An 11,951-nucleotide genomic window follows, 5' to 3' on the forward strand; every position below is an offset into this window, starting at 1 on the left:
GAATAGGGATGACATTCCAGATGTGGAGAACACGAACAAAAGTTTAAAGGTGTTAATTTAAACCAGACGTGTATGTGTGCATGTGCACGTGGGTCTGTTGTGGGAAAGGAGGCTGAATGGGGGCAGACGGGCCTGAGGTCAGGAGCTCTGTGGAAGACTTTGTATCCTGGTGTGGTTGATGACAAGGAATCCTGTACATTCTTCAGCTGGGGGTATGGTTGGGAGGACGTGGACTGAGCGACGCTTTAGGAAGCGATCTAGCAGCAGTGGTCGACTGAGGACGGTCGCTCTGGCTGAGCTCCATTCTTGACGTGTCCACAGTACTTTGTGTCTTTCTATGGACACATCTCACTGAATGATACTCCTGCATTCACGTGTATGCCTTCCTCACCGACGCCAGGATTTCCTGAAGTGGCCATGTTTCTTCCATCTTCCTATTCTGACATCCCCGACTCACAGTGGGCATTCAACGAACACTGACTAGATGAGTATATCATTTCATTTTACTTAACTGAATTACAGTGACACTCTATACAAGGATAACAACTGTCAAAAAAATTAGGCTACCTTGCACATACCACTAAAAAAAAGACAAATCACAATTTCATCTTTTAAAACATGATTTGTGAAACGCTTCAGGGTCTTAGAACTACCGCCATCTTTGTAAGCAGCAATGAGTACTGCAGAATCGGTCTTATTTCATTGGATGCTAGGTGCGTTTTCTACGTATGGATTTGGATGTGCCATGCATCAGATCATATTTCACTAAACCTGTATACATATAGTAAGAATCTGTCCTAGTGCAGCTAATTCTTTTTTTTAAGTATTTTATTTTTAAGTAATCTCTACACCCAACACGGGGCTCGAACTCATGACCATGAGATCAAGAGTTGCGCCCCAAGATTTGATTTTTAAAAGTTAATTTGAAATATAAAAAATGAGTTGATTTATGAAACTCTGATTTCTGTTCTCGGGGAAATCATCTGTAAAGTGAGGTGTATCTATAAGCCTATTTTAGGTGAAGGGGGTGAGGGGAGAGCAGATTTCTAGTTTGGGGGACAGTGCATGGAGAAGTGGAGATCGGAGTTGAGCGATCACAATCCCTCAAGGAGTCAGTCTCCAGGTTTAGCCATGAAGCACCAGGTCCCTGAACCCTTGTTTCTTTTGCAGTAAGTTACCTTTCTGGCCCCTTGTGGGTCCAAGCCAGTTCTGAGCAGGACAACAAGAATTGTTCCGAGGAGAGCAGAGTCTGTTCCATGTGTTTCTGTGTTCGCTCACTTAACAGTGGATGGGGCCAGAGAGACATTCAGGGAGCTGAAAGCAGCTGAGAGTGTGGAGCAGGGAATATAAGGCTGAAAAAAATCATGCACTTGGGTAGGAGCTCCAGTGTGCTTGCTTGCTGATATGCACAACTTTCCTCCCTTCGCCCACCCATTCCCTTTCAAAGAGAACAGAATTTAATTTAGAAGAATCAGGTTTTATTTAGTGGTGAACATTAAGAATCTGCCTACATGGCTGAAATATTCACAAAGGACTTTACCATTCACACTCATATGCACAGAGGAAGTCTGCTGAATAAAAAATGCTCCTTTACTCATCCAAGCTGCTGTCAGGGACAGCAAAGTGCTTGCCTGTTCCACTGGTGGGCTTCAGTCTTCATGAATGTTGAATAGTTTGGCTACTTCATTGAGATCTTCATGTTGCTCACCGTCCTTAATGATCTGAGGGAGAGAGTAACAATGGGTCACTGACTCGCTTCGTATGCACCAGGCTGGCCTGCACAATGGGGCGGCCTGGGCCAGTCCCCATATTGCCCTGGGAGGGAGCTATTGGAACAGCCTTCTGTTAACCCCAAATGAGCGTGTGCCAACTCCCCAGCCACCCAGCCAAATCCTAAGTGAAAAAGAAATGCTCCCGAGCCAAGGCTATACCTCTGTTCTGCTCAGGCACAGTTTGACCCAGGTGGACAGCACAGAGCATGGCACCCGATGGCATCCCGGGCACGTTTTCTGGCCCACACGTCCCCTCTTCCTCGAGGAGCTCTGACAGGTACCCACCTTCCTTGCTATTGGCATTCGGTTGAAGATGTTCCACAGCACAATCCCCACGACCACCTTGTCCCTGAGGTAGAAGATGACACCTTTGCCGTAGTCCTCCCCTTGGGCAGGGGCCTGGGGGACTGCAGGATTGCTGGGAGGAACGGCGATTTCTGAGGCCTCAGACTCTGTCTCACTCTCTGAGCGGATACCAGTACCTGTGGCCAACCCCCAGAAAAAACAAAATCAAAACAAAACAGAGTTAGGAAATTCTAGAAGGCAAGTATCTTTTGACACCTGCTTCAAGCTGCTCCTGGAGGATTTGTTTTTTTACCCCCTTAGCAAACACTGGCCTTCTCCAGCTCCTCTCCCTTGGCAAAGCCGACAAAAGCTCTTCCTTGCCGGCTCTGGGGCACTGCATCAGTCTGACCCAGAACTTCCCTCCCTTACCAGTTCATTTTAAATGTATGCTATGGATTATTTCCTGGTATCTGGATTTCTTTAAACTGCAGACTTGCTCTTGTCCTCTGAGAAACATTCGAGAGCTGCACGGTCCAGTACAGTAGCCACTAGCCACAAACAGCTATTCTAATTAAAAATTCGTTAAAAGTTAATGAAAATTTAATCTATTTTAACCAAAACTAAATCAAATGTAAAATTCAGTTCCTCATTTGCACTATCCACATTTCAAGTGCTAAACAGCCACATGCCGCTAGGGACTAATGTAGCGGACAGAGTAGAAATAGAACACTGCCATGGGAGCAGAAAGGTCCATTGGACCGTGCTGCTAGACAGGCCCTCTGGCCAAAGCAGGAGAGGGCACTTCCATATGGAAAAACCATAGTGGAGGGGTTTCCTCTTGGGGAGGGGGGATGCTGTCCTCTGAGAACAGTCAGGCTCCGAACAATACTGCCCAGGGTACAGAGTAGTGCTCCGGAGTTTCTAAATCCCCGGGTCCCTCTCCTGGATCCACTTCTCCGGAGGGGGCCAGATGAAGGAGCGGGTGTATGTCATCCACTTGGATTACACAGGAAAAGGACCTACATGTCCATATGACGTCTTGTTCTCTCCTTCTTAAAGAGCAACCTGTTCTTGAAACGCCTCTGACAAGAGGACACGGAGGTTAAATAACTTCAGCTAGGGTCACGGAAGGGAGAGAGAACAGGTCTAAGAGTTAATGAAAGAGCCCTGTGTGGGAGAGAAGTTCATTCTGTGAGAGGTGCCTCCCGTCTAAAGAAAACCTGGCAGTAAGATGTGACAAATGGAATTACAGGCAGCTCAAGAATTACTCGGCCCAGTTCTTCACCGCCCAGGGTCCGTGGAGGATAGCAGGTCCTACACTAAGGTTCTTGGGATTAGTAGGAGGCTAATAATAATAATGATAAAAAAAATAAAAATCTTAAAAGTTCAGGTTTTCTTCAGCGCTCAGGGCTTCCCAGTCCCTAGAGGCAAACTCAACCAGAGTCACGAGCCAGCCACTGCCCAGAGGCTAGGACGAACACCCACAACATCTGAGTCTACGCTCTGACCAGGATACCACATTTTGCCAGCTCTCAGATCACTGAAGAGTGAGGACATCGGGTTGGGTTTATTTTAAAGCACAACATGAAGAAAGGCTTTCACTGACAGTTCCCTCTGGCCAATATAGAAACCCCTTGTTCAGGAGAATTTGGACCACTGCTTCTCAACACTCCTCCAAGAGAAGTAGTTGGGCTTCCTTACCTGACTGCTCTGTGGCAGATTTTGGGTTGTCTTGTGCAGTTGCTTTTGCAAACACACCGACTGTGGGCAAACTACTGTCCACAAGACCAATAGCTTCATAGCCAACATCGGGGCCCAAATCACTCCTAAGGAAGGAGAGAGAAGAGGGTGTTCTGTCAAGGGACTGCAAAGAATGACACGGTGGCATATTTTTTATTTTTTTTTAAGACACCACACTTTAGTTCATGCCAACCAAAGAACCTGGTATGTGCAACAAGGGAAATGCCAAACTGATCAGTCTGCTTGCCAGGGCAACTGGGGACAATCGTGAGAAAGCATTATTATCTCAAAGCAACTTTTATTTTCCTTAAGAAGCCATTATACATATCATATATCCATACAATGATCTACACCTTCTGAAATTAATCCATGCTTTTATCCCTTGGGGAGTGATGGGTTCTTCAACTTTACTACTCACTACCTTCCTTTAACTCAACCTAAAACTGCCTTTCTGATGCTTTAAAGGATACTCCATATTTACAGAATTCAGAATCTGAGATCTTTTACAGCTTCATTAATGGACAGTATTTTCTCTGAGCCTTCATTTTTCAAGGCTGGAATACCCCCATTTACTTGCTCATTTTAATTGTTTTTCTTGGAAACTTTTCCTTTTTTTTTTTTTTAAAGATTTTATTTATTTATTTGACAGAGAGAGACAGCCAGCGAGAGAGGGAACACAAGCAGGGGGAGTGGGAGAGGAAGAAGCAGGCTCATAGCGGAGGAGCCTGATGTGGGGCTCGATCCCATAACGCTGGGATCACGCCCTGAGCTGAAGGCAGACGCTTAACCGCTGTGCCACCCAGGCGCCCCTCTTGGAAACTTTTCCTATCACCATCACACTGTTTTTAGTATGGCAGGAACTTCAAAGAGTATTTGTGGCACAGACACATGATGGTTTTGTAATCACGTGAGGCTACTACTCATAGTTTTGTTTCTGGTGCTCTACCTTTTGCCACCGTTTAATTAATCAAGTAAGTAAGTAAAATTTGAGGATAGATCACACATCATGTTACACTCATTTCAAGTGTACAACTTAGTGATTTGATGAGTTTACACGTTGTGCTGTCCTCACCACAAGCATAGCTACCATCTGCCCTCTTATGATGCTATTTGAATATCATGGACTAAATTCTTTCTGCTCTGCTTCTTATTCCTGTGTTGTCATTTCTTGACCACGGAAGCTCACTGGACTGGTGTCTTCAGGGAACGGTCTACAATGACTTCTTGGATCCTGGTCCTGAGACCTAACTGATAATTATCTAGCTATGGACTCTTTTATTCGTAACCACATTATCTTACAGGTGTTGACCCCGAAACCCATCTGTTATGTTTCTGCTGCCCACTCACAAAACTGTGTGATTGTCCAAAAATGTATTCTCACCAGCTGAGCATTTTCCCAACAGCAACTCTTTAGAGGCTTCTGAAACCTTGGAAATTTTGCATGTCTCCCATCTTTCAAAGCAACAAGAGGAGAGTGTGCCAAATAAGGCCAATCTCAGTACTCAGGAATGTCCCTTGCTAACTTTTTGCTATCCAGAGAACTGCCTACAGATGCCTGACTTTGAACTGCTAATCTTAAGGGTTACATATGAGTGGGCTGCCTTTTTTTTCTTAAAGTAATCTCTACACCCAACATGGGGCTAAAACTCATGACCCTGAGATCAAGAGCTGCATGTTCCACTGACTGAGCCAGCCAGGTGCCCCTGGGCTGCCTTTCTGTCAGTACGTTGGGCTCGTTAGGGTTACCACCAAAGAACAAATGAAAATAGACTGCCGTCTATAGGTAAGAGTACACGTTTGTACCACCTACTGTAGCTCAAATTCTGAGCTATTTCACCATAAGTGCTGATGCCATCTCCACTCATTCACCTAGTCCAACTTCTGCCAGGTGGGGCCTTTTACCAGAAGGCTGCCTGGGTACAGAATGCATGGAAACAAGATGGAATTTCCCTCCGCACTCTGAAGCTAACTGGCCCACATGGAAACCAAACTGTAACTCTGGTTCCATTAACTCTGTGTTCTAACCATTTGAGCCCGCAAGGTACAAAACTATTACCAGAACATTGACTGATGCCAGTATGGCTTAGCAGCTCCAGTCATATTTTCTCCAGCCAATCTTCCACTCACGACAGCGTGATCATGGTGCTCTACGCGCCTTCTGCCCAACTTTATATCATAGAAGCATGCAGCATCTCCTGCCTTTGGAAACAAACACATCACATGAGCACATGATAAACAAACAAACAAAGACAGAACATACATTCTGAAGGCTCAAAAATACCCTCGTGCTGTTAACTAGTGTTTTCCATTTATAGGCCAGAATTGCACCTACACGTACCAAAAAAAGTTGAGATTCCATTTTTAAAAAACTATTCTATGCTAACCCCCCGAACAGAAAACTATGCTATGCTTCCACAAAGCGAACCTAAATCTTCTATGGTGCAGCTCACACCTATTTCTTCTCTCATTCTGTCCTTAGCAGAGACCGAATATTTAATAACCATGATTTGTAGAATATTCTTTCCTATGCATGGAAACCAGTTTTTAGGTGTGAGACCGCCTCTCACCTAGAAATCTTTTCCAAGGTAAGATTTTCTTTTGGTCATTCAGTATCTATTCGTTCATTCACCAAATATTTATGGAAAACTTATTTCTGTACAAAGCATTATACTGTCTGGGTGGCTGAGACAAACCTGACCCCCCACTTTGCCCACAAAGAGCATATAACCTAGTTGAGGAAAATGTAGCATTGTTCCTCCCTATAGTACAATGCAAACCAGCAGGGTGCCATGTGACAGGTACAGATTAAGTGAGCTCAGTGTTTCAAGCAGAGAGCAAGCCTCCAGCTGGATGTGAACAAGGCCAGCTTCACTAAGGATGTGGCACATGAGTGCTCTAACCCTTTGTGGCTATTCAGACTCCCCTAAGGCAACCTAAAAATCCAACATGTGAACAATGGTGAAATAAACTATGAAATCCACTTGGTGGACTATTATAGAGTCTTTAACGTGGAAAATACATTAGAATGGAAGTAAAAAAGAGAAGAACACAAATGTTTATTGTAGTACACTCACCATGACCATCTACAACAAAGGGAAAAAAACCTATGCAGAAGAAAATGAAGGGAAGGAAATACACCAAAATATCGGTGGTTGCTGTAGGTGATTTCCCCCTTTCTTTTTTTTTTTCTTCACCCTTTCTCATTCTTGTCTGTCTTCCATATCGAATGCATAGTTTTTTTAAAAGATTTATTTATTTTAGAGAGGTGGGGAGGGGCAGAGGGAGAGAGAGAATCCCAAGCAGACTCCCCACTGAGCATGAAGCCCCATGTGGGGCTTGATCTCACAACCCTGAGATCATGACCTGAGCCAAAATCAAGAGTTGGACGCCCAGCTGACTGAGCCACCCAGGTGCCTCGACATACTGCTTTTATAACAAGTTTTTAAAAATCCAGTACACTTTAGGTACACCTCTGCACTCAGCAGCAGGGATTCTGCTTGGGGCAGACTCTCTCCCTCTCCTTCTGCCCCTCCCCCTGCTCATGCTCTAAAATAAATAAATAAATCTTTTAAAAAATCCAGTACACTTTATCTTTAAAAAAAAAAAAAAGCTTTAAGGGAAAAACACCCTACAAAGTTTCTATGTCCTTAGTTGCAGAGTCCATAATCAAACACAATACACTTGTAATGATCTAACAATGGGGAAATTACCTCATGGTTCCTACATACTATAGTCTTGTTTGTGTCATAATAGATTTTTTAAAACAGCTAAAAATAGTGCTCAAGGATAAGGAAAACAGAGTAATTTTCCCTTCTAGAGAATGTTATAAAAGTGCCTCATCCTCCATTCCCTGGGCTCACTTTCGGGCAAAGGGAACAGCAGATCCATCTGAAAGCTGGGCACATACCCATCAGGGGAATGCCGATGGCAGCTGCCAACCGTAGAACGGGAAGAACTCTATTTCTGTAGGCACGTACACTGTTCATTTCCTTTCCACTAGCTTGTGGCATGAGGCCATACCTGATCTTGTAAATCAAATAGTTAAGCGTCTGTTCTTCACCCTTGGCCTCCAAACATTCTGACTCTATGGGCAAGGTGCTGACAAGCTTTCGCACACTGCAGGCAGGATTGCTCATGGGCTGGGGACAAGGAACCATGCCTGCTCGTGCTGTAGCACACTTACCACCCAGATGTTGGAGCGCGCCTGGAGCTCTGCATTTACCCGGAAACCACCAAAATCAGAGTCTATCTCTAATCCACCCGTCTTGGCCAACTCAACATTGGGCTCCAGGCCCACAGCTGCCACTATGTGGTCAGTTTCTACCTGAGGAAAAAAAAAGAAATAATTCAGCCAATTACCACAGTTTCCATGCATGTCTATGGACATAGCAACTGCACATTATTTTACTAAGAACTGGAGCTTTACAAAAAAAAAAATCACTGATTAACTTACATAACTCCGGTAAACAGATTTAAAGGTCTACTTTGTAAACTTCCTCCAAACACAAGTATACCCCACATTGTCGGAACAGAAATCTGCCACCCTTGTAAGGTCTCAAAAATCTGTGATACAGACAGGAGCAGGTAAGTGGTTCACATGTCTACTCTGGCTCTCATCGTTCTTATTTTAATGGAGGGAACAGTTCATTAAGAAAATTATGACCGTGTTAATGGTGGCTGTTATGAAAACTAGCCACTGTTATCAAATGAAGGAGTAAGAATGAGGAAAGGGGAGGGGAGAGCTGGAAGGTCTGGCAGCCCATCTTCCCCTCCTTACCTTCCGGCCGTCTTTCAACTTGATGAGTAACTTGCCACCGCTGACTCCAACTGATTGCACAATAGCATTGGGAAGCACCTTAACTCCCTCTGTGAAGGCAAACAAGACCTGAGGCAGAGCCTGTGAGCGTGCCACTTTCATGACAGGAAGGGAAGATGACTAAAGGCACCCCCCGTCATAAAACCAGTAATCATCAGCATGCAGGCAGCCTTGGGGAACTGCAAGAACCCACACCCACAGTTCATTTTCAGTACTTCCAGGAATTTGGTGCATCAGATTGAGAACACCTACAGGCACTTGGCTGAGCGGAGAATGGTGGAAATATTTCATCTGCCAGGTGACAGGGCATATGTCAAAGGGGTTCCCAAAGCAGCCAACTTTGCATTACGCCTAATTCAAAGAAAAAAGCGGCAGCATATGGAAAGTCTCTCTACCTCGTCTGACTTTTTCCATGGTCCAGTTGCTGAGGTATTCAGGAAGGATCTTTCCCATATTTCCTTTTTCAGGGAAGAGTTGAATCACTTCTGTGCCCAAAGCTCGAGCTCGAAAGAAGAAACAGAGTAGGTAGAGCAGAAGGCAAAAGACAATCCCGGGAAGACAGGAAAAGAAATAAAGGAGCAGCAGACAGCCATTCGTGACACACAGGGCAATGCTGCGACCTAGGCCAGAGCCTAGGAGCCTGTGGGGCACTGGGTTATGAGGGCACGGACAAGGCAAACACAACAGGCATCAGAAGTGCCGTCCCTGGACCCAACTACGCACCATGACTAAGTGCACTACACCCAGGCATCCGCTCAGGCTCACACGTGTGCCTTGTGGCCTCTGAACAAGAAGCACCCTCCTGAGAAGATGCCCTGATTTCACACAGCCCAAAACTAACATTAAGGAAAACAGATGCCGGGAAACATTCAAACTGGAACACACAGATCTGCTGAACTGGCAACCACCGTGTGTCTGAAGAAAGTCTGATTTTTACAGGGAACGGCAGTTCAAATATACATACAACTCTGTAGTCTACATTGCCCTTATCATCTTAATAACTCATTTTCCTTAATGTTTTATTTATTTTTTTGAAGATTTTTAAAAAAAGATTTATCAGGGGTGCCTGGGTGGCTCAGGTGGTGAAGCGTCTGCCTTTGGCTTGGGTCATGATGCCAGGGTCCTGGGTTTGAGCCCCGTGTCAGACCCTTTGCTCAGCGGGGAATCTGCTTCTCCCTCTCCTCTGTCTGTGTGCACACATGTGCTCTCTCTCTCAAATAAATGAAATTTAAAAAAAAACCCGATTTATCAGATGCTTAACGAACTGAGCCACCCAGGTGCCCCTAAAGGTTTTATTTTTAAGCAATCTCTATACCCAACGTGGGCCTCAAACTCACAACCCTGAGATCAAGAGTCACATGCTCTACCAACTGAGCCAGCCAGGCATCCCCTTAATAGTTTATTTCTGAGGAGTCCTGGCTTAGAAGCTAGAGAAAGGGAAAGAAAGCATTTCTGCTCAGTTGCTCAGATGACAGCTTTTTGGTCACTAAGGGATTCCTCATGAGAACTAAGCTCAGTACTTAGTTTTTCACCATATAAATCTTTTTTTTTTAAAGTAAACTCTACCCCCAATGTGGGGCCTGAACTCACATCCCTGAGATCAAGGGTTGCATGCTCTACCGACTAAGGCAGCCAGGCGCCCCTTACCACATAAATCTTAATCAAACTCTTTCTACTGATCTTGGCAAATGCATCCCTTGAATTTGTGAGAGCCCAAAAAAGCATGGGATATAAAACCAGAGAAAGAAAAATCAAGGTCACTGCCCAGTACTCACCCTTTCTGCCAAGAGCGCAGGCCAGTTCACTCCCAAGGAAGCCCCCACCGATTATCGTAATTGATTTGACTTCTCGGGAAATCTTCTCCAAGGTTCTAAAGTCTCCAATCTGCAGGATCACACCAGTTTAGTACACTGATTTCCCAAGGGGCATAGGATAATACCAAGAAATATTTTCTGCTAAACCTTTGACATGTAATTTGCATATAAAATCTTCTCCTTGGATGAAGTGGCTCAATTATAGCCTCTGTTACTGATGTGAATTTCTCTCTGCAGTGCAACATTCCTTCTAGCATCAGTGGTTCTCAACTGGGGGCAGTCTCGCCCCCTCCCCCTCAGGGGACATTTGGCAGTTTCTGGAGACATTTTTGGTTGCCACAACTGGGGGTGAGGAAGTGCTCCTTGCAGCTATTGGGTAGAGGCCAGGAATGCTGCTAAATATCCTATATGCACAGGGCAGCTTCTCACAACAAACAATCGTCCAGCCCAAAATGTCAATGGTGGCAAAGGTTGATAAACCTTATTTGATCAAGAATTTAAAGGATGATACCAATCTTTTCAAATACCCGCAAGACTGGCTGGAAAATTTCAGCAGGTGTCACGAGTAAGGCACAGAGTTACGAAGCAAAGCCCCCGCTTCCCTTTTCACTTAGGTTCTCGAGTTTTCTCCTCAAAATCTCCACAGTATCATTTGCAATGCAAAATGCCAAGAAGCTATAAGGAGTTCTAATGACTCAAATGCATCAGGAAGAAAACAACTATGGAAGGGCAATCGGAAGGAACTATAGCAAGCAATAAAAAACACTACATGTGTTTTTCGCCTAGGAGCTGAAAACCCCCGAGTGGGGTATCTGAGGTGCAGAGAGAGGAAGTGACTTGCTCAAGGCCAGAAAACAAGTCTGTAGAAGAGCCATAAATAGAGCTCCCATCTCCCAGTTCCTGGGTGGTTACTTGGGGACCACATGATTATGCTACCTCTTCAAACACCGAAACAATGAAAGCACTAAAGCAGACAATTACCTTTCTGAAAAGCGTTGTTCTACTCTTCACCTCTGCTCCAGCCCTATCAATGGCAGACAGACTTCTTGGAGTGCCTCCTGGAAATAGGAGGGGGAAAGCCTTTAGCCCAACAAGTGGGGAGCTAGCCCAAACGACCCCCAAAAAGGTGGCGCTGCGGCGAGTGCAGTTCTGCTGCTGCCACCTCAGCTTCCACAGGGCCCAGAGGCTTTGTTTCCCTTCACCTGGCTTCCCAGCGGGCTTCTGTCAATTTCCTTTGAGAAGCCATTTGTGAGTCTCTCTACAAAGGGCCCGCCCTCACCAGAGATGGCCACAAGACCTTGGGGTTTTTGCTTCCCCACCCCCTTCTAAGGGCATCGCCAGAAAGCATGCTATGTTTAAGCGGCTGCTTCAGTTTCCTCTCTTGATTTCTGATTGGAACTGGCAATGAAGCTGTGAGGCTATATCACTTCCAGGGCGCAGGGCAGAGAGGAGAGGGGAAGGGCTAAATGGGGAGAGAAAAAAAAAAAGGCCATCCTCTTCGATACCCACCCGTGCCCTTACCCA

At 45.2% G+C, this 11,951-nt stretch overlaps 1 protein-coding gene across 1 annotated transcript in view; it reads right to left on the minus strand.

The window, feature by feature from the left end:
* Positions 1-1,461: 1,461 nt before the first annotated feature.
* The window catches only part of AIFM1 (apoptosis inducing factor mitochondria associated 1), a 31,560-nt gene continuing 21,070 nt past the window's right edge, over positions 1,462-11,951 (minus strand). The window contains exons 8-16 of the mRNA XM_008701630.2: positions 11,409-11,485; positions 10,389-10,497; positions 9,009-9,116; positions 8,575-8,663; positions 7,981-8,121; positions 5,854-5,996; positions 3,759-3,883; positions 2,058-2,254; positions 1,462-1,721 (exon numbers count right to left, since the gene is read on the minus strand). Of these exons, the coding sequence (XP_008699852.2) occupies positions 1,650-1,721; positions 2,058-2,254; positions 3,759-3,883; positions 5,854-5,996; positions 7,981-8,121; positions 8,575-8,663; positions 9,009-9,116; positions 10,389-10,497; positions 11,409-11,485 (1,061 nt within the window). The 3' untranslated portion in view covers positions 1,462-1,649. The remainder of the gene's footprint in view (positions 1,722-2,057; positions 2,255-3,758; positions 3,884-5,853; positions 5,997-7,980; positions 8,122-8,574; positions 8,664-9,008; positions 9,117-10,388; positions 10,498-11,408; positions 11,486-11,951) is intronic.

Source organism: Ursus maritimus (assembly GCF_017311325.1).
Source record: "Ursus maritimus isolate PB19 chromosome X unlocalized genomic scaffold, ASM1731132v1 scaffold_X1, whole genome shotgun sequence".
NCBI classification, from domain to species: domain Eukaryota; kingdom Metazoa; phylum Chordata; class Mammalia; order Carnivora; family Ursidae; genus Ursus; species Ursus maritimus.